At 44.3% G+C, this 25158-nt stretch overlaps 1 protein-coding gene across 1 annotated transcript in view; it reads left to right on the top strand.

Annotated features, from left to right (window-relative positions):
• CYFIP1 (cytoplasmic FMR1 interacting protein 1) overlaps positions 1 to 25032 on the top strand; it is a 108737-nt gene extending 83705 nt beyond the window's left edge. The window contains 9 exon segments of the mRNA XM_019968645.2: positions 5057 to 5144; positions 10655 to 10798; positions 11057 to 11147; positions 13959 to 14089; positions 18661 to 18733; positions 19253 to 19347; positions 20074 to 20312; positions 20741 to 20888; positions 24238 to 25032. Coding sequence (XP_019824204.2) covers positions 5057 to 5144; positions 10655 to 10798; positions 11057 to 11147; positions 13959 to 14089; positions 18661 to 18733; positions 19253 to 19347; positions 20074 to 20312; positions 20741 to 20888; positions 24238 to 24402 — 1174 coding nt within the window. The 3' untranslated portion in view covers positions 24403 to 25032.
• The last annotated feature ends 126 nt before the right edge of the window (positions 25033 to 25158 follow it).

Genomic DNA, 25158 nt, shown 5'->3' with positions numbered 1-25158 from the left:
TGGATGCAAAACGTCCAAAACCAAGGTGTCGGCAGGGCTGTGCTCCCTCTGAGGCCGGTTGGGGCCCTCTCTTGGTTTCTCCTGCCTCTGGTGTAGCAAGCCGCCCTTGGCCTGCAGCTGCACGGCTCGTCTCCATCTTTGTTGGCCTGTGGCATTTTCCTCACGTGTCTCTCCCCTCTTCTGTGAGGAAATGAGGCATGTTACATTGAATTAAGGGCTCACTCTGCTCTAGCATGACTTCATCTTAATTAATTACATCTGCAACAACCGTGTTTCTGAATAAGAGCACATTCTGAGGTGCTAGTAATTCAGACTTCAAGTTATCTTCTGGGGGACACAAACCCATAATGTGTATGAGTGTGTCTACTTGTATCCAGGCTTCCCAGGTGGTGCTAGTGGTTAAGGAACCTGCCTGCTAATGCAAGAGATATAAGAGACACAGGTTCAGTCCTTTGGTTGGGAAGATCCCCTGGAGGAGAGCATGGCAACCCACTCCAGTATTCTATGCCTGGAGACTCCCATGGAGAGAGGAGCCTGGCAGTCCATAGGGTCACAAAGAGTCAGACATGACTGAAGAGATTTAGCATGCATGCATACTACTTATTCGGCTTTCCTTGTGGCTCAGCTGGTAAAGAATCTGCCTGCAATGCGGGAGACTTGGGTCCAATCCCTGGATTGGGAAGATCCCCTGGAGAAGGGAAAGGCTACCCACTCCTGTATTCTGGCCTGGAGAATTCCATGGACTGTATAGTCCATGGGGTTGCAAAGAGTTGGACATGACTGAGTGACTTTCAATTCACTCACATGTTACTTGTACCTAGCTCTCTCTATATTGAAACCATGAATTTTCACAGCTTTGTCTTCAATTCCAGGTCAACGACACAGGCTTCATTTCCATTTTTTAACTTCCTTCTATATTGAGAATTCTTATTTTGTCATTCTTAATGTATTTATTCATTTGCTTAATTCCGGGACATGAAGAAAGTAGTTTCAGAATTACTTAGCCTTCTGACTGTGAAGCACAAACCTATTAACTAGAATTCAGCGCTTGTTCCCATTTTTTTGTCTTTAGATTGAGAAATGTGTATAATCAAAATGTGGTGTTTAAAAGTTATTTGAGATAATGGAGTAACAGGGTTTGAATTTACTCTTTCACCTTAAACAAGTGGAAAACTGGACAGCATTTATGAAACAACTGTTTTCATCAGATGTTTCCTGGAGGGAAAGGAAATGAAGGATGGAGCTGTGTGGCTCCTTGGCTTCCTACCTGAAAGCACTTTGGAGGTCTTGCTTGGTGGAGGAGACAAAGAAGCTGAGATGGCTGGATGTGCACGGCAGAGTATGGGAAAGGAGAGCAATATCAGAGGAAGAGCTCCTGACACCAGCTTAGGAGCCCTTTGTGTCTGTTGGTCACTCAGTTGTGTCCGGACTCTGTGCGACCCCATGGACTATAGCCTCCCAGAATCCTCTGTCCATGGGATTCTCCAGGCAAGAATACTGGTGTGGGTTGCCATTTCCTTCTCCAGGGGATCTTCCAACCCAGGGATCAAACCCGGGTGTCCTGCATTACAGGCAGATTCTTTATCATCTGAGCCACCAGGAAGCCCAGTCTTGGCTTGAATATGTATTTTGTGTTTTGTGTGTGTGTGTGTGTGCACGTTGGTTTGGTGGTTTTTTTTTTTTTTTTTTTTGGCTGTACCCACAGCATTCAGGATCTTAGTTCCCTGACCACCTATGTAACCTGTATCTGCTGCAATGGTAGCACAGGGTGGTAACCACTGGACCACCAGGGAAGTCCCCATTCTTGAGTATTAAACTGTGTGAGCTGAGTGGAACGCCCCAAGGCTGGTAGAAGAACAGCTGCCAGGGAACTGTAGATGGAATTGTTTCCACAGCTCACCAGGACTAGGAGTCATTTGAGGCTGCCTATAAGAGTGGGGAAAGCTCTCTGGATACTCAGGTATTCGATAGAGTTGCCAGCAGGGCCTGTCTTAGTGCCAGCACTAGGGTAGTGACTACTCTGTGTGCTGTGCTTAGTCACTCAGTCGTGTCCGACTCTTTGTGACCCTATGAACTCTAACCCACCAGGCTCCTCTGTCCGTGGGGATTCTCCAGGCAAGAATACTAGAGTAGGTTGCCATGCCCTCCAGAGGATCTTCCCAACCCAGGTCTCCCACATTTCAGGTGGATTTTTTAAAAAATATTGATTTCTTTATTTGACTGCACCAGGTCTTGGTTGCAGCATGTGGGAATCTAGTTCCCTGACCAGGGATTGAACTTGGGGCCCCTGAATTGGGAGCCTGGAGTCTTAGCCACTGAACTACCAAGGAAGTCCCTCAGGTGGATTTTTTACCATCTGAGCCACCAGGGAAGCCCAAGAGTGGGTAGCCTATCTCTTCTCCAGGGGAACTTCCTGACCCAGGAATCGAACTGGGGTCTCCTGAGTTGCAGGTGGATTCTTTACCAGCTGAGCTACCTGGCAAGCCCAGTGGCTACTTTACACCCTAACAGACCATCTACCCCCCAAAATTCAGCATTCTTTAAAAGTTAAGGACAAAATCCAGCCACTCAACACTGTGGTGTTTCCACGTCAATGTGCTCAGAGCCACGGGCCGCTCCTCCCCTTGGTTGCAAGTGTTTGTTTCATGAGCTGGTAGTGTTTTGACAGTTACACTCTTTTTATATGTTAATCAGGTTCTTAGAATTTAATAATTAACAAATCCAGGACTTTTAAAAAAATTTATATTTTAGTTGAAGGATAATTACTTTACAGAATTTGTTGTTTTCTGTCAAACCTCAACGTGAATCAGCCATAGATATACATATATCCCCTCCCTCTTGAAGCCCCCTCCCATCCGCCTCCCCTTCCCACCTCTCTAAGTTGATACAGAGCCCCTGTTTTGAGTTTCCTGAGACATACAGCAAATTTTACATGTTTCCGTGAAACAGAGTAACAAAATTTCCATGTTACTGTCTCCATATATCTCACCTTCTCCTCCCCTCTCCTCATGTCCATAAGTCTATTCCCTATGTCTGTTTCTCCATTGCTCCCCTGAAAATAAATTCTTCAGTATCATTTTTCTAGATTCCATATATATATGTTAGTATACAATATTTATCTTTCTCTCTCTGACTTACTTCACTCTGTATAGTAGGCTCTAGGTTCATCCACCTCATCAGAACTGACTCAAATGCATTCCTTTTTATGGCTAATACTCCGTTGTGTATATGTACCACAACTTGTGATAAATTCATCTGTCGATGGACATCTAGGACATCTGCTCTCATGTTCTAGCTGTTGTACATAGTGCTGTAATGAACAGTGGGTACATGTGTCTTTTTCAGTTTTGGTTTCCTCAGGGTTTATGTCTAGGAGTGGGATTTCTGGGTCATATGGTGGTTTATTCCTAGTTTTTTAAGGAATCTCCATACTGTCTTCCATAGTGGCTGTATCAATTTACATCCCAACCAACAATGCAAGAGCGTTCCCTTTTCTCCACACCCTCTCCAGCATTTATTCTTCGTAGACTTTTTGATGATGGCCATCTGATTGGCATTAGGTGATATCTCATTGTAGTTTTGATTTACATGTATCTGTTAAAAAGCGATGTTGAGCATCTTTTCATGTGTTTGTTAGCCATCTGTATGTCTTCTTTGGAGAATTGTCTGTTTAGGTCTTTTCCCCACTTTTTGATTGAGTTGTTTGTTTTTCTGGTATTGAGTTGTATGAGCTGCTTATATATTTTGGAAATTAATCCTTTGTCAGTTGTTTGATTTGCTATTGTTTTCTCCCATTCTGAGGGTTGTCTTTTAACCTTGCTTATACTTTCCTTTGCTGTGAAAAAGCTTTTAAGTTTAATCAGGTCCCACTTGCTTACATTTGTTTTTATTTCCATTACTCTAGGAGATGGGTCATAGAGAATCTTGCTTTGATTTATGTCATCAGGTGTTCTTCCTATGTTTTCCTCTAGGAGTTTTATAGTTTCTGGTCTTACATTTAGGTCTTTAATCCATTTTGAGTTTATCTCTGTATATGGTGTTAGGAAGTGTCCTAATTTCATTCTTTTACGTGTAGCTGTCCAGTTTTCCCAGCATCATTTATTGAAGAGTCTGTTTTTGCCCCATTGTATATTCTTGCCTCCTTTGTCAAAAATAAGGTAACCATAGGTGCATGGGTTTATTTCTGGGCTTTCCATCTTGTTCCATTGGTCTATATTTCTGTTTTTGTGCCAGTACCATACTGTCTTGATGACTATAGTTTTTTAGTATCTATGACTTGTTTTTTATCATGCTTCTTTGTGAGAATTTAATATGTTTAAATGACCCCTTCTGATGAAACTTAGTCAATTTTGATATTTCTGCTTTAAGATCCAACTGTTTCATTTTCAGTGGCTCTTAATACATTATGAAGCCACAGTCTCTTGGCTTCACAAGTGTGTTTTTGGACTCATCTTCTGTTAGTTCATACCCAGTGACCTAAGTGACATCACTGCTCAAATCTGCCTTCCTACTCCTGTCCCCTGGCCTCATTGCTGTGTCCACAGGCCCCTTTTCAGAAGATGAGTGAGGCCTGAAATGGTTCTGGCGCCCACTCTGCAGACTCTCTTTATGTTCTAGAAGGGCCCTGGTGTTCTCATTCTGTTTCTTTGAACTTTGAGTACATTTATCAAACTTGAGAGTATTTATCAGTTCAGTTCAGTTGCTCAGTCATGTCCGACTCTTTGCGATCCCATGAATTGCAGCACGCCAGGCCTCCCTGTCTATCACCAACTCCCGGAGTTCACTCAGACTCACGTCCATCGAGTCAGTGATGCCGTCCAGCCATCTCATCCTCTGTCGTCCTCTTCTCCTCCTGCCCCCAATCCCTCCCAGCATCAGAGTCTTTTCCAGTGAGTCAATTCTTCGCATTTATAGCTCATTCTTACTATGGGTTTTGATTTCCTCTGTGATGATTAATTGGGAGGAAGAGTTAATTGATGAGTAATAGAAAAGTTCTCAATTTTAAAGAAGTACCGTTAAATTTGTTATTTTCTTTCTCTTTTAAAATCTTGTTTAGATTTGTTCGGACAGTATTACCGTTTTCTCAAGAATTTCAAAGAGATAAACAGCCAAATGCACAACCTCAGTATTTGCATGGATCAAAGGTAAGTTCTTTTGTGTTTATATTATATTATGATTTTTAAGTTCACAGTGAAGTGTATTTTGAAGTTTAGTTTGATTAAGTTTAGTTGCAGTAATTTAAATGTATGCCACATAGGGCTTTCCAGGTGGCTCAGTGGTAAAGAATCTGCCTGCCAATGCAGGAGATGCGGGTTTGATCTCTTGGTTGGGAAGATCCTCTGGAGGAAAAAATGGCAACCCACTCCAGTATTCTTATGTGGAGAATCCCATGGACAGAGAAGCCTGGCAGGCTACAGTCCATAGAGGAGCAAAGACATGACTGAGTGACTAAGTACACACACATCATGCCACATACGAAACGTGATTGTATCCTTCAGTTAGCACCTTTCTAAATTGTAATGTCGTGCTGCCTTAAGTGTGGCTGTAGGAGTACACAGAATCCTAGGAGGCCGTCTGTATTCATCAGTATTTAAATATTCTTGCTTGTAGGAAGTCAGACTCCTAAGGAAATAAGTCAGACAAGTACAAAGTAAAGTATGTTACAGGGGCAATAATACATCATCGTCATAAAAAGCATGGCAGCAGACTAACTGACCACAGCACCTGCCTCACAGGTTCGGGGCTGGGGGGTTAGAGATGAAAGCCCCCTGCTCAGTACTGCTGCTGAGCAGCTGTGCAGGTAGGACAGGTGACGGGTGGGGTGGGACATGAGGCCCAAGACTCTGCCTCTTCCCCACGCCCAGGTGACGTCCATGCTCTGGGACTGCACAGGAAAGCATTGTCTCGGTGTCTGAGCTGCTGGTGGAGTGAAGCTGGGTACCCAGCCCACCCTTTAAATTGGGAGGTTGGGAGCCTCCTTAGAGTGTGAGCCTTTCATTTCCATCCTCTCACTGCAGATGTAGCAGAACTCAGATGTGCAGCAGTGTTTCCACCTTGGAAATGGGTAGATAATACAGTCTGGGCTCATGTGTGGGTTCAGCCTTCCTCCTCCACCACTTGGTAAGGGCATGAAGTGGATAACTTAAAAAGGACGAGAATAAATCCTCTAATGCACCTCCTTTTGGAATTAAAATACAGTGTTTAACCCCCTTGGAACTAAAAGAAGTTTTATGTAATTTTTGAAGACAGAACTAGAAACTTTGGTGATTAAGATAGAAATTTCTGGAGAAGGAAGTGGCAGCCCGCTCCAGTATTCTTGCCTGTGAAATTCCATGGACAGAGGAACCTGGTGGGCTATAGAACATGGGAGTCACAAAAGAGTCAGACACAACTTAGTGACTAAACAACAAAACTGTGCTCATGTTTGCACTCCCTCCCAACCTTGGAAACCAGTCCACGGCCACCCCTTGCTGATGAGAATATGTTCAGCTGCCAGAGATGAAATCAGGAATTATAGCTTGATTATCTTTAGTGCCAGTGAGCTGAACTCACAAGTTTCAAATGATTCAAGATGGTGTCATCATCTTTGGGTAATGAAATGACACCGCCATGCTTTGTTTGGGGCAAATTCAGGAAAAAGAAGAAAATAGAATATCTGTGTGAAACAATTCTACAGCGGTGCTCTCAGACTTTAACATGATATGTGATTCGCCTGGACTGCAAGAAGATCAAACCAGTCAGTCCTAAAGGAAATCAACCCTTAATATTCATTGGAAGGACTGATACTGAAGCTGAACATCCAATACTTTGGCCACCTGATGTGAAGAGCCATCTCATTAGAAAAGACCCTGATGCTGGGAAAGACTGAAGGCAGGAGGAGAAGGGGCCAACAGAGGATGAGACGATTAGAGAGCATCACCAATTCAATGGATATAAATTTGAGCAAACTCCAAGACATAGTGGAGGACAGAGGAGCCTGGTGTGCTGCAGTCCATGAGGTCGCAAAGAGTAGCAACATAGCAACAACAGTGTGATTCTGACAAAATTCTAGCGTCACCGATTCAATGGACATGAATTTGTGCAAATTTCAGGAGATAGTAGAGGGCAGAGGAGACTGGTGGGCTACATGGGGTTGTAGAGAGTCAGACATGATTTCATGACTGAATAACAACAACAAAGGTGAGCAGAAGACAAGAAGAATCAGGCTTCCTAGAAGAGGAATCACATAGGTGTTTTTGCTTGAGTAGGTTTTTTTCAAAGTGGCGAGTGACAGATCCCGCTTCTTTGCCAAATTGGTCCTCTGCCATCTTCAACACTTGCCTCCCAAGGAGTGTTCCCTGTACTTTATGTACTTTATACACTAACTGTACAGTTTGGGTGTATTGAAGGAGATGGGGTGGGGAGAATATGCAATATGCAGGATGAGAAACAAAAAAGACCTGCACCATAACATTAGGAAGTAGCACACAGGAAATTAATTTGGCAGCTGTCTCATACATTTCAAGTGAAAAGCAACTTTCTAACTATAATTTTCCACTTGCCAGCATAATGAAAACAATACTTCAGGAGAGTAAGTTTACTGTACATCATCACTGGTAAAATTAACAGGGCTTATACTTTAAGGATTGTGAAGAATAGGGAATGTATTTATTTTTTAATATGCTTTTACTATAGCTGGAAAGTATTTGAGTATTCCTCTTCTGGGACAGTTCACGGCTATCAGAAACATATTTTATGTGATGCAAAGCAGATAGAACGCATGTCATTGTCACAAAACCCTTGTTTTTTTGATGGGATATTTATTATTGTCATTTACTCCATGAGGATGACTGCTTCTGGAATTCACATCAGAGAAGAGCAGAGAGAAAGTTCTGGGACTTCCTTGGTAGTCCAGTGGTTAAGACTGCACTTCCACTGCAGAGAGCACTGGTTCAATCCCTGATCAGGGAACTAGGATCCCACATGCCAGGTGTTGCAGCCAAAAAAAGAAAAGAAAAATGAAGGTTGTGCCACCAATCTCTGGCGCTCCAGGAAAAGCCAGCCTCTAGGAACAGAGCCAGGAAAAGCCTGATTTTACATGTCAATGGGTTTCCAGCTTTCTACTCATATAAGAAACAAGGTGTGATATCCCAGTTTTCCTTTTGGTTAAAGTGTAGTCACTCTAGAACAGGTTCTTTTGAGAGGCAGTGAGATTCTAGATGCTCATGGCTCGGAATGCAGAGTTCATTGCTCAGGAGAAAGAGGAAACACCTAGAACAGCCTCCATAAGCCTTGAGGATAGGATGATCCCCTGAGAGTTGATGACTGATGAGGTTTCACACTTCCTCCTTGGAAGGAAAGCTATGACAAATCTAGACAGCATATTGAAAAGCAAAGACATTACTTTGCCGAAAAAAGTCCATATAGTTAAAGCTATGGTTTTTCCAGTAGTTATGTACAAGTGTGAGTTGGATCATAAAGAAGGCTGAGAGCTGAAGTGTTGATTCTTTTGAACTGCGGTGCTGGAGAAGACTCTTGAGATTCCCTTGGACTCCAAGGAGATCCTAAAGGAAATCAACCCTGAATATTCATTGGAAGGACTGATGCTGAAGATTAAGTTCCAATACTTTGGCCACCTGATGTGAAGAGGCTGACTCATTGGAAAAGTCCTTGATACTTGGAAAGATTGAAGGCAAAAGGAGAGTATGAGACAGAGGCAGAGGATGAGACAGTTAGATGGCACCAGTAGACATGAATTTGAGCAAACTCTCAGAGATAGTGAAGGACAGAGAAGCCTGGTGTGCTACACTCGATGGGGGTCACAAAGAGTTGGACACTACTTAGCAACTGAACAACAAAACTCCTGAGGATATTCATTCAGAGCTGAACAACCAGACTTGCTAGTCCAGGTATTCAGAATCTTCTTGTCCTGATGTAGTTCTCTGTGTTTGTAGAGGAAATATTTAAGACAATTATAAGAGGGGAAGGGGAAAGAATACAGAGACCTAAAAGGAGAAATCCTAAAACACTTCATTCAAAAGTGGTAACTTCTATAACCTATAACTTACATAATGTATAATACAACATACACATTACATCCTCTGTCCGTGGAATTCTCCAGGCAATAATACTGGATTAGGTAGCCATCCCCTTCTCCAGGGGATTTCCCAACCCAGGGATCGAACCTGGCTCTCCTGCATTGCAGGCAGATTCTTTACTGTCTGAACCACCAGGGAAGCTCATAGGTTAACTCACATAACATATAATGTAAAACTTGGAACATCACTGAAAGACCTGTGCAAAGAGATGCTCTCAAAAATACCACAGTTATGTCACAACAGAATTCCAGAAAATGTCTAAGTGACCCACAGGAAGAGAAGAAGAAAGAGCCTACTTAAAAATCAATAATTGCATTATTTGTAAATGTATTAAATGTAAGTAGTCTAAAGACAGTTCAAAGGCAGAGATTGTGGATTAAAAAGTACGACTGCATAAGAAACTCACTTCAAGTCAACGATATAAGTAAATTAAAAGTAAAAGGATGGAAAAACATGTACCACACATCAGGGGCAAAGAGGAATGGACATAACATAATGAGAAGAAGGTCAAGCAACCAAGAAGATATAGCAATCCGAATTGCAAACAACAGTTTCAAAATACTTGAAGCAAAAACTGACATAAGTGAAAGGAGAAATGAACAACTCCATAGTTGTAGTTGGGGAGGTCAACTTTCCTCTCATTTAGTAATCAAAAGAATAAGTATACAGAAAATCAGCAACAAAGAAGAATGAACACCATCAACCAACAGGATCTCATGGACACGTGTAGAACACTTCACCCAACAACAGCAGAACACACATTCTTTTCAAGTACCCATGGAGCATTCTCAAGATAGACCATATCCTGGACATTAAAGCAACCTCGGCATATACTGGGCATTAAAACAACCTCAACAGAATTCAAAGAATCAAAATATTACAGTGTTATCTGACCACAGTGAACTCAATTGAAATCAGTAACAAAGAGATGACAAGAAAATCTCCAGACACTGAAATTAACATATTTCTAAATGATCCTTAGGGCAAGAGAAGTCTCAAAGGAAGTAAATCAGAATTTGCAGGGTGCAGCTAAAGAAGAGCTGAGAGCAAAGTACATAGCACTGAACGCTTAACATGAGGAGTTTCCTCGATGGGTGTGCGCCTGCGTCCTTAGACAAACTTGGAGGCCTGATCTTACCAGAAACTACCCTGCCTACCTTTCTTGCCTGCCCACCATGCGGGGGCTGCGGTCTCCAGCTCCCTGGTACCCACTGTCCCATCAGAACCTATTGCCGAGTGTCTCCCTTAGGAGACGGGGAGCAGTAATACGGGGGCAGCAGTGAGCTTCTCAGATACATTCATTGCTCATTCCAGGACCTCAAAATATCTTCTGTAGGACTGGCAGTTTAATAAATGTTGGAAGACCAAATGGTTTTGTTTTCTTCCTTCTGTTTTAGCGAGCTTGTTTTCATGTCTTCAGGTTGAAAACCTAGATACCAATGAAGGGCAGTCTGACAGGTTCTCTGGATCCACTGTGTGCTAATGCATGTACATGTGGATTCTTCATTTTCATGTGTGCATGGGGCTACACTGAAGACCCGGCAGCTTCATCAAGCACTAATGTTCTTTGCCCCCAGGCTTTAAACCTGGCCTATTCGAGCATCTATGGGAGCTACCGGAACTTTGTGGGGCCCCCACACTTCCAGGTCATTTGCCGGCTGCTTGGCTACCAGGGCATTGCAGTGGTCATGGAAGAGCTGCTGAAGGTGGTCAAAAGCCTGGTATGTTTCCCTCTGGTGGGCTTCCTTCCCAGGGTTGGGGGGAGGATTCTGCACCCAGTTCCTGTGTGGCGAGGGGCTGCCCACTCCCATTGAGGTTGCTTTCCTTCTATGTGTGAGATTTCCTTTCTAGCCAAAGTGATTCTCAGTCCTGGGTCATTACCATGCATTTTACTAACAAATTCATTTTCAAAAGTCCCCATCGCACCGACAGCCTGCAGGGTAATGTGGCTGGTGGTTGACACAGACCATCTCTCACAGCTGCAAGGCACAATCCTACAGTATGTGAAGACGCTGATGGAGGTGATGCCCAAGGTCTGCCGGCTGCCGCGACATGAGTACGGCTCCCCGGGTGAGCACAGCGTCCCTCTGGGGCGTACAGGGAGGGGCAGTGTCAGCCCTAGGTCAGTTAAGGGAAATCAAGTTGGAAATTACTGGTAAGGATCAGATCTGCCTTCCCCAAGTGGGAGAAGGTGGGAAGCTAGAACCTGATTGTTTCTAACAGAACAAACCTGCCTTTCAACCAAGAGCAGGTGTGCAAGGGTGGGAGAGCTGGGTGGAGGGTGACAGTGCTGTGAACCCTGTGCACCTTGGCTCTCCTGTAATACCAGGATCTTGCAAATCACTGGTGGGGGAGGCAGGGAGCGCCATTGCCTGGTCCAACTGCCTGCTAGTCTTCAGCAGCCCAGGCTGCAGGGGAGCCCGTGGAGGGGGTCACTGCCCCGACAGTGCAGCTTGTCTGTCTCTGCCCGGCAGCCTCCTATCTTACTGACTGGCCAGCTGCAGGGCCCTCAGGCAGATGTGGTCTTTGGGGTGCCAGACGAACCTATGTGACCTGACCAGAGTGGATTTGGGGCTTTCTACATGGATAACATTCATGACCTCAGAGAGCTTTGTTTGTGATAAAATTGAACTACAAGAACCTTTGTCTCTTAACAAAGCTGCCTTTTATCTCTTATCTGTTAATACTTTATTGAAAGCTGGAAAACTATCTTGTTGGTCACCAGTGAGATACTGTCCTGATAGGCAGTTGGCTGGTGTGGTTGAGCCCCTGGGTGTTCCTGGCACCACCCAAGGCTGCTGTTGGTGTTGGAGGAGACAGTGAGGTGACCCATTTGGCCACTGGGAAGGGAATAACCATTGGTCTGTCCTGGCTTAGGGAAAATCTCAGAAAGTAGACGGGTAATGTTGGGATAATAAGACTGGTGCTCAGATCCTTATTAGAGGTGGATATTTTAAATGTCAAAGACAAAGCCATTTAAGCCAAATCCAGAGCTGGTCTGCAGGAGAGCTGTGGACTTCCGGGCTGGTTTCCACATGTCCTCACCCAGCTGGCATGGCACCACTGTGGAGGTAGTGCCATGTTGCTGGAAGTACCCCTGTACTCATGCTCATTGTGGGGTGGACCACCAAGAGGAAACGATGGTCTCTCAGGCAGGCAGGGCTGTGGGGTCACTGTGGAACAGCACTCAGGGCCTGACCTGATGGGATGAGAGGTTTGAAATCTCTTTAAGTATCCAGCATTTTTCTCAGTGTTGTTTTGCCTGTTCTGGGTCTTCTGTATGACTATAAATTCTAGAGTCAGCTCGGGGATTTTGACTGTTTCAGCAGTGAATGGATAGAGTGCTTCCTAGACTTTATGCTTCGTGTCTTTTCCTACCTTATGACAACATCCAGAACCTCCAGGAGAGTGGTGAAGATGCTCTCTTTCTCTGAAGCTCTGGGGGAAGGCATGCAGATTCACCACTGAGTATTATGTTAGCTACAGGGTTTTTGTAGATGTCCTTTATTAGATTAAACACGTTCCTTTCTGTGCCTGTGAAGGGATTTTGAATTTTATCAAATACCTTTTCTACCTCTGCTGGAGATGACTGTGGTCTTGCTCATTTATTGCAACATGATGCCTCCTCTGAAGGTATACACAGACCTCCGAGATGTTGCATATCTGGTTCCAACCAGCTGCAAATTATCACAATAAAGCAAGCCATATGAATTTTTTTATTTTCTGATGCATATAAAGTTATGTTTGTACTATACTATAGTCTATTACGGAGAAGGCAATGGCACCCCACTCCAGTACTCTTGCCTGGAAAATCCCATGGACGGAGGAGCCTGGTGGGCTGCAGTCCATGGGGTCGCTAAGAGTTGGATGCGATTGAGCGACTTCATTTTCACTTTTCACTTTCATGCATTGGAGAAGGAAATGGCAAGCCACTCCAGTGTTCTTGCCTGGAGAATCCCAGGGACGGGGGAGCCTGGTGGGCTGCAGTCCATGGGGTCGCACAGAGTCAGGCACGACTGAAGCGACTTAGCAGCAGCAGCAGCAGAGTCTATTAAGTGTGCAGTAACACAAGATATGCCTTTTAAAACATTCGTATCTTGGACTTCCCTGGTGGTCCAGTGGTAAAGAATCCGCCTGCCAGTGCAGGGGACACAGATTTGATCCCTGGCCCAGGAAGATCCCACATGCCCTGAAGCAACTAAGACAGTGCGGCACGCTGCTGAGCCCTCACTCTGGGGCCCGTGCTCCAGAAAAAGAAAAGCCACCAGAATGAGCAGTCTGCACGCTGCAATGAGGGGTATTCCCTGCTTGCCACAACTAGAGAAAGCCTGAGTGCAGCAATGAAGACCCAGCACAGCCATAAATAAATAAACACAACTAAGTATCTTAATTTAAAACACATCATTGCTAAAACATGCTAACCATCATCTGAACCTTTAGCAAGTTGTGACCTTTTTGCAATAATAACATCAAAGATCCCGGATCACCATGACAAATATAATGATGAAAAAACTTAAAATATTGCGGGAATTATCAAAATCTGATATAGAAACATGAAGTGAACAGATGCTATGGGGAAAATGGCACCTATAGATTTGTTTGACACAGGAGTGCCACAGACCTTCAGTCTGTGAAAATAACACAATATCTGCACAGCACAGAAGAACAAGCTGTGCCTGGACTGGGTTGGCAGGCTTTGGAGCTGAGGACAAGGATGCAGGCGGTGGAACAGGGGACACAGCCATCTCCTTGGTGGGCAGGATGGCAGTGTCAGAGTCTTCTGTCAGCACGGGTGCTTCCGGCCGTGGACCCAGGCTGTGCACTGTCACGCTCCCTCCCTCTAGCCTCTCCCAGCCCCACACTCATTCTCTCCCACTTCAGGCATCCTGGAGTTCTTCCACCACCAGCTGAAGGACATAGTTGAGTATGCGGAGCTGAAAACGGTGTGCTTCCAGAACCTGCGGGAGGTGGGCAACGCTGTGCTCTTCTGCCTGCTCATAGAGCAGAGCCTGGTGAGTGCCCAGCACTGCCGTGGCCCGCGTGCTGCCAAGCCCCTTCCTCCTCATGGATGACAGAAGAGGCCATTCTCTAGGCGCTTGATTTACTGGCGTTATTTAATGGGGGAAGGAGAGCAAGTGTTGTAAAGCACTTTTCTTTTTTTCATCGTTATTTAGACTTCTGAATTTGTTCCCTACAATTGAAAAACAAAAATGCAGTAGTTCATTTAAGAATGTTTTACTGTGTGAATATTTTAAGAATGTTTTATTATAGATTTACTGCATCTAGATTAACATATATGACATACACATAATGTATAAAGCTGCTGCCCGGGAGAACTGTTTGTGATGGAAAATTCCATAGCTGAGGCTGTTGAGACCTCAGGGTGGGGCTCCATGTGACTAAAGAACAGAGTTTTAAATGTCATTGAATTTTAACTTTTTACATTGAAATAGGTACACATGGCCCATGCCTGCTGAGGTGGACAGCATAAGAAAGCAAGCGCTGGGAGCCCAGCAACACCAAGAAATCATGCGTGGGCACGCGCAGTCCCACTGCCTGCCTGCTGGGGGTGTCCTTCGGCCTCTCCCTCTGTCCCTGTAGGTTGTCAGCTGACTACCGCTCTGCACCCAGAGCCCTCTTGAGGTGGCCTCACTCTGCTTTTCAGTGAGGACTGCGGAACTGGGCGTCTTTGCTGCTGCTGGGCTCTCCTTCTGTTAAATGTTCCATTTGTATCTTGTCCATTTTACTACAACTTGTGTATCTTCTGTGTGTTACATGCAAATGCTAGTATTGTTGTGTATCGCTTGATCGTGTCCGATTCTTTTTTGTGACCCCTTGGACTACAGCCCACCAGGCTCCCCTGTCCATGGGATTCTCCAGGCAAGAATACTGCAGTGGGTTGCCATTTACTTCTCCAGGGGATCTTTTCGACCCAGGTATCGAACTTGTGTCTCCTGCATCGGCAGGTGGATTCTTATTGCTGAGCCACCAAGGAAGCCCTGATTTTAGCTTATCTTTTCACTCTAATAGTAGCGATGTTTGAGAAACTGATACTCCTAATTTGACTAGAGTCTCTTTTCTATGGTTCTTGTGTACAAGCACTTCTTGTATCTCTTCAAAGAAGTCCTTTCCTCTCTAGGAATCATAAAGACATTCTTTAATATTTTCTTCTAAAGATTTTAGGTTTTGTTTCTACATTAAAGTTTATAATCCTTCTGGAGTTGGTTTTTGTGTGTAATGTGAGATGTGGATGAAGATTCTTTTTTCCTCATGGGTCACCAGTTGTCCCTTCTCCAGTGACTGAAGGAAGACTCCTTTCCTTGTTGGTCAGCAGGATCCCTCTGTCACCCTTCCGCTTTCTGTGGATGTGCTAGTCTGTCTCCTGGTTTTCCTCCTCATTCTACTAGTCTGTGTCTGTCCACGGCTTCTAACATGTTGTCTTACTCATGGTAGCTCTAACTAAAGTGTTAACCCCCGGTAGGACGTGCTCCTTACCGTATTCTTCTTCAAGCACATGCTACCTCTTTGTGGATCTTTGCTCTGCTCTGAAAGTATGAGAATCACCTTGGGCCAAATACACTGAAAAAGCACACTGATATTTCAGTGGGAGTTGTGTTACATTTCTAGCTCTGTCTGGGGAGATCTTTGCTCTGTTACTTCTTAAAGCAGTCTCTTCTCTCTCTGGAGCCTTGGCACCTTGGCAGAGGCACGGTGTGCTTTGCAACGACCTGGGCCAGGTGTTGCATACACTGTGCAGGGCGTGGCAGGCAGACTGCAGGCTTGAGGGGCTGAGCCAGCGGGCTAGGCACCTAACACCTGCTTACTCGAAAAAGGTATGTTGGCTCTCGTGTCAGGGAGCCCAAGTTCGGGTGCAGGGTGCAGTCTCTGGTCAGGACCTGCATCTTCCAGACTCTACTCTGCCACTCTGCTCGCAGAAGACCTTTTCCATGTGGTGCCAAAGGCGGGCAGCCCCCAGGCCCTTGCTGTCCCCTGCCTGCGACTCAGCCCAGCTGCTCCCTGCAGCAGGACTGGTGGTGCCGGGCCAACAGGCAGCTCCCCAAGAAGCTGGTGTCCAGGGCAGCCTTGCTCCAGGAACAGCTGAGGGAGAACTGGATCTTTCACCTAAATACACAAGATAAGTGAGGGAAATTCCTGTAAATAGTAATCACTCGTCATGAATTTTCAATATTTAATACAGGAAAAGTCCCTTCACGTATGACTTCTCCTGAACACATACATAAAGTGCAGTATCTCATCCGTGTGTATCCACACCCATCTCCGCGTTCCCTTTTTCACTTGACAGTAAATCTGGAGATCATTCCACATTAGTAAGTGTTGACAGTCATCAGCCTTTTTCAGCTGCGTGATAACCCACAGACGTTACTCGCTAGTCTGTGTCTGCGTGGTAGTCCTTCACGTCTGATGCCTGCCTTCTGTGTGAAGAGCTTGTGTTCTTTCTGGACTTGGGCACAGGAGGTGTGGAGGAGGGGGTCGGTCTCCTTCTGGAGGGTTCTGAAGGAGCAGGTCTCTGACTGACTGCTCTTCCAGGCTTATGTTACGGGATAACAGGACTTTCACATGATGGTACAGAAAGCCTTCTATTCCTCCTCTTGGTCTTAGTTTTGCTGTCATCTTTGTGGAGATCCTCAGAAAGGAAACTCTTATCAGTCAGTATGTTTTGATTCTCTGATAACTATTTCTTTGTTTAGCAGTTTGCTTTCTCAAGATTTTAGGGTGGATGTACAGTAGGAGGCAGGAGAGCCCATTCTCACTTCCGGTCTTTTTGCCCTGCGCTGAGCACACTGCTAAGGAGTTTCCCTTGTTTATGGGCCCTCCAGCGAGGGAAGGGCACCCTTCCTGACCATATTTGGGTTCGTGGTGGAGTTTTAGATGTTGTGAAACCCCTGTGATATTGGAAGTAAGCTTTCTTCCTACACTGCATTGTTTTGGAGAACAGGTTTTATGTAGTGTGGGGTTTTATTGCCTGTTTAAAGGAATTTGTGATCCAACAACAGGTTCAGAGTGACTGCTCAGACTCTTGTTTTAGGCTCAGTGGGGAATGGCCAACGGTGCCCCTTCCTTCTGCCTCCTGCTCTTTGTTTACAAAGGAGGCACCTGCTTCCTGGCTCTGCAGGGACAGCTGAGAGACCCTAAAGACAAAGGCACTGTGCTCAGTCCTGTCTGTGTTTCAGTCCAGTCGTTCAGTCGTGTCCGACTCTGCAGTCGCATGGACTGCAGCACTCCAGGCTTCCCTGTCCATCCCCAACTCCAGGAGCTGGCTCACACTCATGTCCATCCAGTCAGTGATGCCATCCAACCATCTCATCCTCTGTTGTCCCCTTCTCCTTCCTTCAGTGTTTCCCAGCATCAGGGTCTTTTCCAGTGAATCAGCTCTTCGCATCAGGTGGCCAAAGTATTGGAGTTTCAGCTTCAACATCAGTCCTTCTAGTGAATATTCAGGACTGATTTCCCTTAGGATGGACTGGTTGGATCTCCTTGCAGTTCAAGGGACTCTCAAGAGTCTTCTCCAAAACCACAGTTCAAAAGTATCAGTTCTTCAGTGCTCAGCTTTCTTCACAGTACAACTCTCACATCCATAGATGACTACTGGAAAAACTACAGCCTTGACTAGACGGACCTTTGTCAGTAAAGTAATCACAATCTGCTTTTTAATATGCTGTGTAGGTTTTCCTGCAAGGAGCAAGAGTCTTTGAATTTCATGACTGCAGTCACCATCTGCAGTGATTTTGGAGCTCAAGAAAATAAAGTCTGACACTGTTTCTTCATCTGTTTGCCACGAAGTGATAGGTCCAGATGCCATAATCTTAGTGTTTTGAATGTTGAGTTTTAAGCCAGCTTTTTCACTCTCCTCTTTCATTCTCATCAAGAGGCTGTTTAGTTCCTTTTTGCTTTTTTCCATAAGGGTGATGTCATCTGCATATCTGAGGTTATTGATACTTCTCCAGGCAATCTTGATTCCAGCTTGTGCTTCATCCAGCCTGTCATTTTGCATGTTGTACTCTGCATATAAGTTAAATAAGCAGGGTGACAATATTCAGACTTGACATACTCCTTTCCCAATTTTGAACCAGTCCATTGTTCCATGCCCAGTTCTAACTGTTGCTTCTTGACCTGCATACAGATTTCTCAGGAGGCAGTTAAGGTCGTCTGGTATTCCCATCTCTTTAAGAATTCCACAGTTTCTTGTGATCCACATAGTCAAAGGCTTCTGGCATAGTCAATAAAGCAGAAGTAGTTGTTTCTCTGGAATTTTCTTGCTTTTTCAGTTTGATCTCTGGTCTGTATTTAAATTAATCAAAATGAAAATTGAGTAACTAAAAATGAAAATTCAGTTCCTTAGCCACATTCCAGGTACTTAATCCCCACATGTTGCTGGTAGCTACCTGGCCAGAACAGCAAGGGACAGCTCCACCAGCGCAGAGACTCCTGTTGGGCAGTCTGCTTGCAGTGTTTATTTTACACAAAATGACAAAGATGTGCCTTGTTTTCAGCATCCGATTTCTTTGTCCATCTCTACTGTGAGATGAGATTCTTCATGCAGCCTTCTTTTTCATTGTTCTAGTCTCTAGAAGAAGTATGTGACCTGCTGCACGCAGCCCCTTTCCAGAACATCTTGCCAAGGGTCCATGTGAAAGGTGAGCCAGTCCTCTGACCAGGGTAGGGACACATGTCTGTGTTGCCAGAGAGTTCTCTTTAGTTAAAAAGCCAGCTTTGAGTTTGCTTCCTGTTCAGTCACATCCTGGAAGTAATATAATATAGTTAAATGAATACTGAATAAAGGAAGTACTTAGGATGGAAATGCTGTATCTTGATTGTTTCAGAATAGCATGGGAGCAGGGGTATTAGGTATATATGAAAGAAGAATGCCATGAGCTCATGATTGTAGCAACAGATAGTCACAGAGGATTCATTGTACTGTGCTGTTTTTGACTACATTAAGTTTTTAAAAGTTTGAATACTGAGCAAAGACTCAGTTCTCTGTTTGAGTTAAAATAGCAGATGAGCCAGTTCCATAAAAGAATTTTCAAAGAGAACCTCTATGCATAATGTTAAATATTTTTCATTTGGGTTTTTTTTTTTTTTTTACAAAATTAAACTTATGCAATTGTTATTCATACAAGGAATAGAGTATAAAATATTTTTTTCCACCGTAGAGGGAGAGAGACTTGATGCCAAAATGAAAAGACTAGAATCAAAGTATGCCCCACTGCACCTTGTCCCTCTGATCGAAAGACTGGGAACTCCACAGGTAATGCAACATGCTGCTGTGAGCTGGGCGCCCAGCTGGGCTGGTCCTTGGCAGGGTGGATGGACTCTGGGTGAGACCTAGTCCTCAGGCATCAAGAGATTGCATGGGCCTGCTCAGCTACTCAGGCCTGAGTTTTCCAAGTGAGTTTTATAATAGGACCTTGTCACAGGGTGGCTGGGAAGTGTGAATGAGCTAACACGTGAAAGGACGCGGAACATCACGTGGCAGGTGAGGCGTGCACAGTAAACATCGCTGTTTTTGTTGTCCACCCCTTCATGAGGAAAGCTTTCTCATTGGTTTTTAAGAACAGGAGGCAGGGAGGAACTTAAGCTAGCTTCATCAGAGTCTCTCAACCTGTTGCCATTTTGGATGAGATAATTCTTTGCTGGGGGGACTGTCCTATGAATTGTAGGACATTTAGCAGCATCCCTGGCCTCTACCCACTAGATGCCACTAGACCCAGAAGCTATGAAAACCAAGTATCTCCATATGTTGCCAAATGTCCTCATGAGGTAAACCTCTCCCTTAAGAACAACTGTGCTTGACAGTTCTATTTAGTCTGATAAGACATATAAGTAATAGCTGACGTATTTTGTTGATGTTTATTTTTAAAAACCCTCTTCTGCAAGGTGTGATAGTTTCCAGTGAGTCAAAAACAATACTGGAGTACTTCGACTTCAGCATTCTAGCTGCCTGCCATGCCTGTGACATTTTGTCCTTTTACAGCAAATTGCAATAGCAAGAGAGGGGGACCTGCTGACAAAGGAGCGTCTCTGCTGTGGCCTGTCCATGTTTGAAGTCATCCTGACCCGGATCCGGACCTTTCTGGATGACTCCATCTGGCGCGGGCCTCTGCCCAGCAATGGGGTCATGCACGTAGATGACTGTGTTGAGTTTCACAGACTCTGGAGTGCCATGCAGTTTGTCTACTGCATTCCTGTGGGAACACACGAGTTTACAGTCGAGTAAGTGAGTGCTCAGGGAAGGGAAATGGGAGAGAAGCTGGCGTTAGGCTCATGCAGAGAACCACTTTCCTCTGGAAATGGATCCCCATATTGCTGAGCTGCAATAAAGCGGCTTAAATAGGGGCTGTTACCTGATGCCTAGGAAATGCCTCAGGGCTGGGCTTCTGGAGTTTTCTGAACTCATGGAGACTTATGCAAGTCAGTTGTGTATTTTGCTAGACAGGAGGACCACCAGCACTTCATGAACTCATTCTTCATGGCAGGGCCTTGATCTAAAAAGAGGTTCAGAAACAGTTTGCCACAGGAACCCCAAAGAGGTGTTTACCAAACCAGGGACACAGCTCTGCTCATCATACCCTGCGGGGCACACAGGTGGTTTGGCAACTGGCATCTGGTTGCCCGTTCCACCTCCTGCTTCTTGTCTCCAGGCAGTGCTTTGGCGATGGGCTCCACTGGGCTGGCTGCATGATCATTGCGCTGCTTGGGCAGCAGCGCCGCTTTGCTGTGCTGGATTTCTGCTACCATCTGCTCAAAGTCCAGAAACACGATGGCAAAGACGAAATCATCAAAAATGTGGTATGTGGAAGCTTCACAAAGACAGACATTTTCTATTTATTTAAAGTTGTTTTTTTTCCCTGTGAATGTTTCTCATCTGAGGACAAAAGGTGCCACCAAATGAAACTTTCTTTTCACCCAAATGAGTCCAAATAGAATTAGTGAGCAAAGGAGTCTGATGCCATTTTCCTTCTATTTTCAAGGTATGTAGATCTTCTTGTGTTTGTCATTTTATGGATTCTTTGTAATTGAATTCCAGAAAATACTTATTATCTTTTCAAATATTTTAGTTTTTCTTCCATTTGGGGACTTCATCAGACATGTCTATACTTCAGTTTAGGCACTCAGTCGTGTCCAACTCTTTGCAACCCCATGGACTGCAGCACGCCAGGCCTCCCTGTCCATCACCAACTCCCAGAGTCCACCCAAACCTATGTCCATTGAGTCAGTGATGCCATCCAACCATCTCATCCTCTGTCTCCACTTCTCCTGCCTTCAATCTTTCCCAACATCAGGGACTTTTCAAATGAGTCAGCTCTTCGCATCAGGTGGCCAAAATATTGGAGTTTTTGCTTCAACATCAGTCCTATGAACACCCAGGACTGATCTCCTTTAGGATGGACTGGTTGGATCTCCTTGCAGTCCAAGGGACTCTCAAGAGTCTTCTCCAACACCACAGTTCAACAGCATCAATTCTTCGGTGCTCAGGTTTCTTTATAGTCCAGCTCTCACATCCATATAACTACTGGAAGAACCATAGCCTTGACGGACCTTTGTTGACAAAGTAATGTCTCTGCTTTTGAATACGCTGTCTACGTTGGTCATAACTTTCCTTTCAAGGAGTTTAAGTGTCTTTTAATTTCATGGCTGCAATCACCATCTGCCGTGATTTTGGAACCCCCAAAAATAAAGTCAGCCACTGTTTCCACTGTTTCCCCATCTATTTGCCATGAAGTGATGGGACCGGATGCCATGATCTTAATTTTCTGAATGTTGAGCTTTAAGCCAACTTTTTCACTCTTCTCTCACTTTCATCAAGAGGCTCTTTAGTTCCTCTTCACTTTCTGCCATAAGGGTGCTATCATCTGCATATCGGAGGTTATTGATATTTCTCCTGGCAATCTTGATTCCAGCTTGTGCTTCATCCAGCCCAGCCTTTCTCATGATGTACTCTGCATATAAGTTAAATAAGCAGGGTGATAATATACAGCCTTGGCGTACTCCTTTTCCTATTTGGAAGCAGTCTGTTCCATGTCCAGTTCTAATTGTTGCTTCCTGACCTGCATACAGGTTTCTCAAGAGGCAGGTCAGGTGGTCTGGTTTTCCCATCTCTCTCAGAAGTTTCCACAATTTATTGTGATCCACACAGTCAAAGGCTTTGGCATAGTCAATAAAGCAGAAATAGAGGTTTTTCTGGAACTCTCTTGCTTTTTCAATGATCTAGCACATGTTGGCAATTTGATCTCTGGTTCCTCTGCCTTTTCTAAAACCAGCTTGAACATCTGGTAGTTCACGGTTCACATATTGCTGAAGCCTGGCTTGGAGAATTTTGAGCATTACTTTGCTAGCGTGTGAGATGAGTGCGATTGTGTAGTACTTAACATCTCTCAGTTTTCTGCGTCAGAGGTCGGGAACAGCGTGGCTCAGCTGGGTCTTCCATTTACTGTTTCACAAGGCCACTGGCAGTGTGTCTGTAGGGCTGTGTTCTCTTCTGGAGCCTCTAGTTATGGATCTACTTCCAGACTCATTCAGGTGGTTGGCTCCATTCAGCTCCGTTCCATTGGAGAGCTAAGGTCTCCATTTCCTTGCTGGTTATTTAGCTCACATCCCTTCTCATGCTTTCCACATGGCCCCTTCCAGCCAACATGATCAAGTCCCTCTCACACTACTAATTTTGTGCCGCGCCTCTGCTGTCTTCAGCTGGAGAAAGTTCTCTGCTCAGTATGATTAGATTGGATCCAGCTGGGTAATCCATCCTACTTTTCCTATTTAAAGTCTGTAACCACCTAACTATATTTGCAAGGTCCCCTTTGCTATTAGAAAATAATACATTTACAGGCTCCAGGGACTGGAACATGGACATCTTAGGGGCCACTCTACCTCCCATACCTCCATGTCCTTGGCTGTCTGGCTGTACCCAAGTACTGACTTAACTGATTTCACCTCAGTGTGATCTGCTGTGTTTTTAACTTTTCAAAGTCACTAGTTTATATTTAACATGTTGATTTCCTTCTCCAAATCTTGGTAGTAATTGATAATTTTATCTTCACAGAATTTTTTCCATTTTTGTTTCTGTATACATCTAGTCTAAATGCATAAAGAAATGTCATCACATAGTCTTTACTTTTCAGTTCCGAGACCTCACGGGGTATCTAAAACTCTGAAATGTTTCATTGTTTATTGGATTTCTATTTGGCAGCTTTTGTTTGGTTGAACTTAATTTGGGATGCCTTTCTCCCTGGATTTCCATTTACTGTTCATCTCCCAGAGTTATTACCAATGTGGAACCACTTTTAACTTCCTAAGAGGTCCAGGCTTGGTGGAGAGCCTTGGAGTGCAGTCCACTTTGCTTAAAGCCCAGCCTGTCTCTTCATCCCACCCCTGCTGGTAGCATCTGTCTCTGAGGAGCCTGGCTTTTCCCTCACTTCTTGCATAGGCAAAACCAGCAGTGCTTTAAACTGGAATAGACTTTAAAGTTTGTTCTGTTTTCGTTTTTGTGTGTTTTTTAACATAGTTCTATTATAGCAGGAAGTGACATGACGTGAAAGTCGCCCAGTCATGTCCGACTATTTGCAACCCCAATAGTCCATGGAATTCTCCAGGCCAGAATACTGGAATGGGTAGCCTTTCCCTTCTCCAGGGGATCTTCCCAACCCAGGGATTGAACCTAGGTCTCCTGCATTGCAGGCAGATTCTTTAATGAGGGAAGCTCATTATAGCAGAAAGTGAAAGTGAAGTCGTATCAGACTCTGCGACCCGTGGACTGTAGCCCACCAAGCTCCTCTGTCCATGGGATTCTCCAGGCAAGAATACTGGAGTGGGTTGCTGTTTCCTTCTCCAATTATAGCAGAAGGGTCTATCAAAGCACCCTGTCCACAATAACTGGAAATTACTTGTGTTGTGTTGGTTACTGGGCTTCATCTTCACATTTCTAGCTCTTAGGACACCATAGTTCTCGATACCAGTCTGTTGAATAAACAGGTCTTTAAGTTTTACACGTGAATCTACAGTAGCATGAAGCCAACAGAGAAATGTTGCAGTAGAGATGGTATGTGTCAATAGTTGGCTGTAATTTTTCTAATATGAAAATGCTGAGGTATTTTGAAGCATGAAGAATAAATGACAGCTATCCTAATTTTAATTGTTGTAGCCTTTGAAGAAGATGGTGGAAAGAATTCGCAAGTTCCAGATTCTAAATGATGAGATAATCACCATCTTGGACAAGTACTTGAAGTCAGGTGATGGAGAGAGCACACCAGTGGAGCACGTCCGCTGCTTTCAGCCACCCATCCACCAGTCCCTGGCCAGCAGCTGAGGGAGTGTGTGTCACCTGTTTTTCAAGAGTTCCAGTACTGACTGCATTTAAGATCTAGAAGGGCATGTTTTTCTTTCCATAAACTATTTAGTGGGATTTTTGAGAACTCTTTTTCAGTATCTCTGTGCCTGTTAAAATAAGGGGGTGCTTTTCAATCTAAAAGCTTGATTTTACAAAATTGACTTATTTTTCTACACTAAAATTGTATATACTTTTAGTAATTGCAAAATCTGAGAATGTTGACTGCAGATTGTTGCCTTCATGTTCTTACAAAATCATTTTCCATTTTTTTGTGGAATGTTCCAACAGCTAGCTGTGTCAGGAAGTGCTGCTGAGTTCATCCATTTATCCTGTAACATTTAAGGAAAGATCTGTGAATTTAAGCAAGAAACTTAATACCAGCTAATTGTAATAAAACCCATTACCAATTAGAATAAACTTAATGATTAGCTTTTGTTGAGGGATTTTTGTTTTTTTAATGAAAACCTTTTCTAAGTCATTTCCCTTTCCCTTTTTGTGTCTTTCAAAAAGTAGTGAACTTGATTTCTCTGTTTCTACTAAATCCAGCTGTAACAAAATCTAGTTTGTGACAGGATTTAAAGGTTACAGAAATAAAAATAATGAAACCTGTTTGTGTTCATTCATTTACTGTGACCCTGTGCGCCCTGGCTTTGGTCAGGTACTTTCCCTACTTGCTCGAGTGCACAAACCAGGCTACAAGTCCAGGTCACCTGCAGCCATGAAGGAAGGGACAAG

The sequence above is a fragment of the Bos indicus genome, chromosome 2, assembly GCF_029378745.1.
Source record: "Bos indicus isolate NIAB-ARS_2022 breed Sahiwal x Tharparkar chromosome 2, NIAB-ARS_B.indTharparkar_mat_pri_1.0, whole genome shotgun sequence".
Classification (NCBI taxonomy): domain Eukaryota; kingdom Metazoa; phylum Chordata; class Mammalia; order Artiodactyla; family Bovidae; genus Bos; species Bos indicus.
Note: the sequence above shows the minus strand (reverse complement) of the source record. Positions and strands in the feature narration are given on the sequence as shown.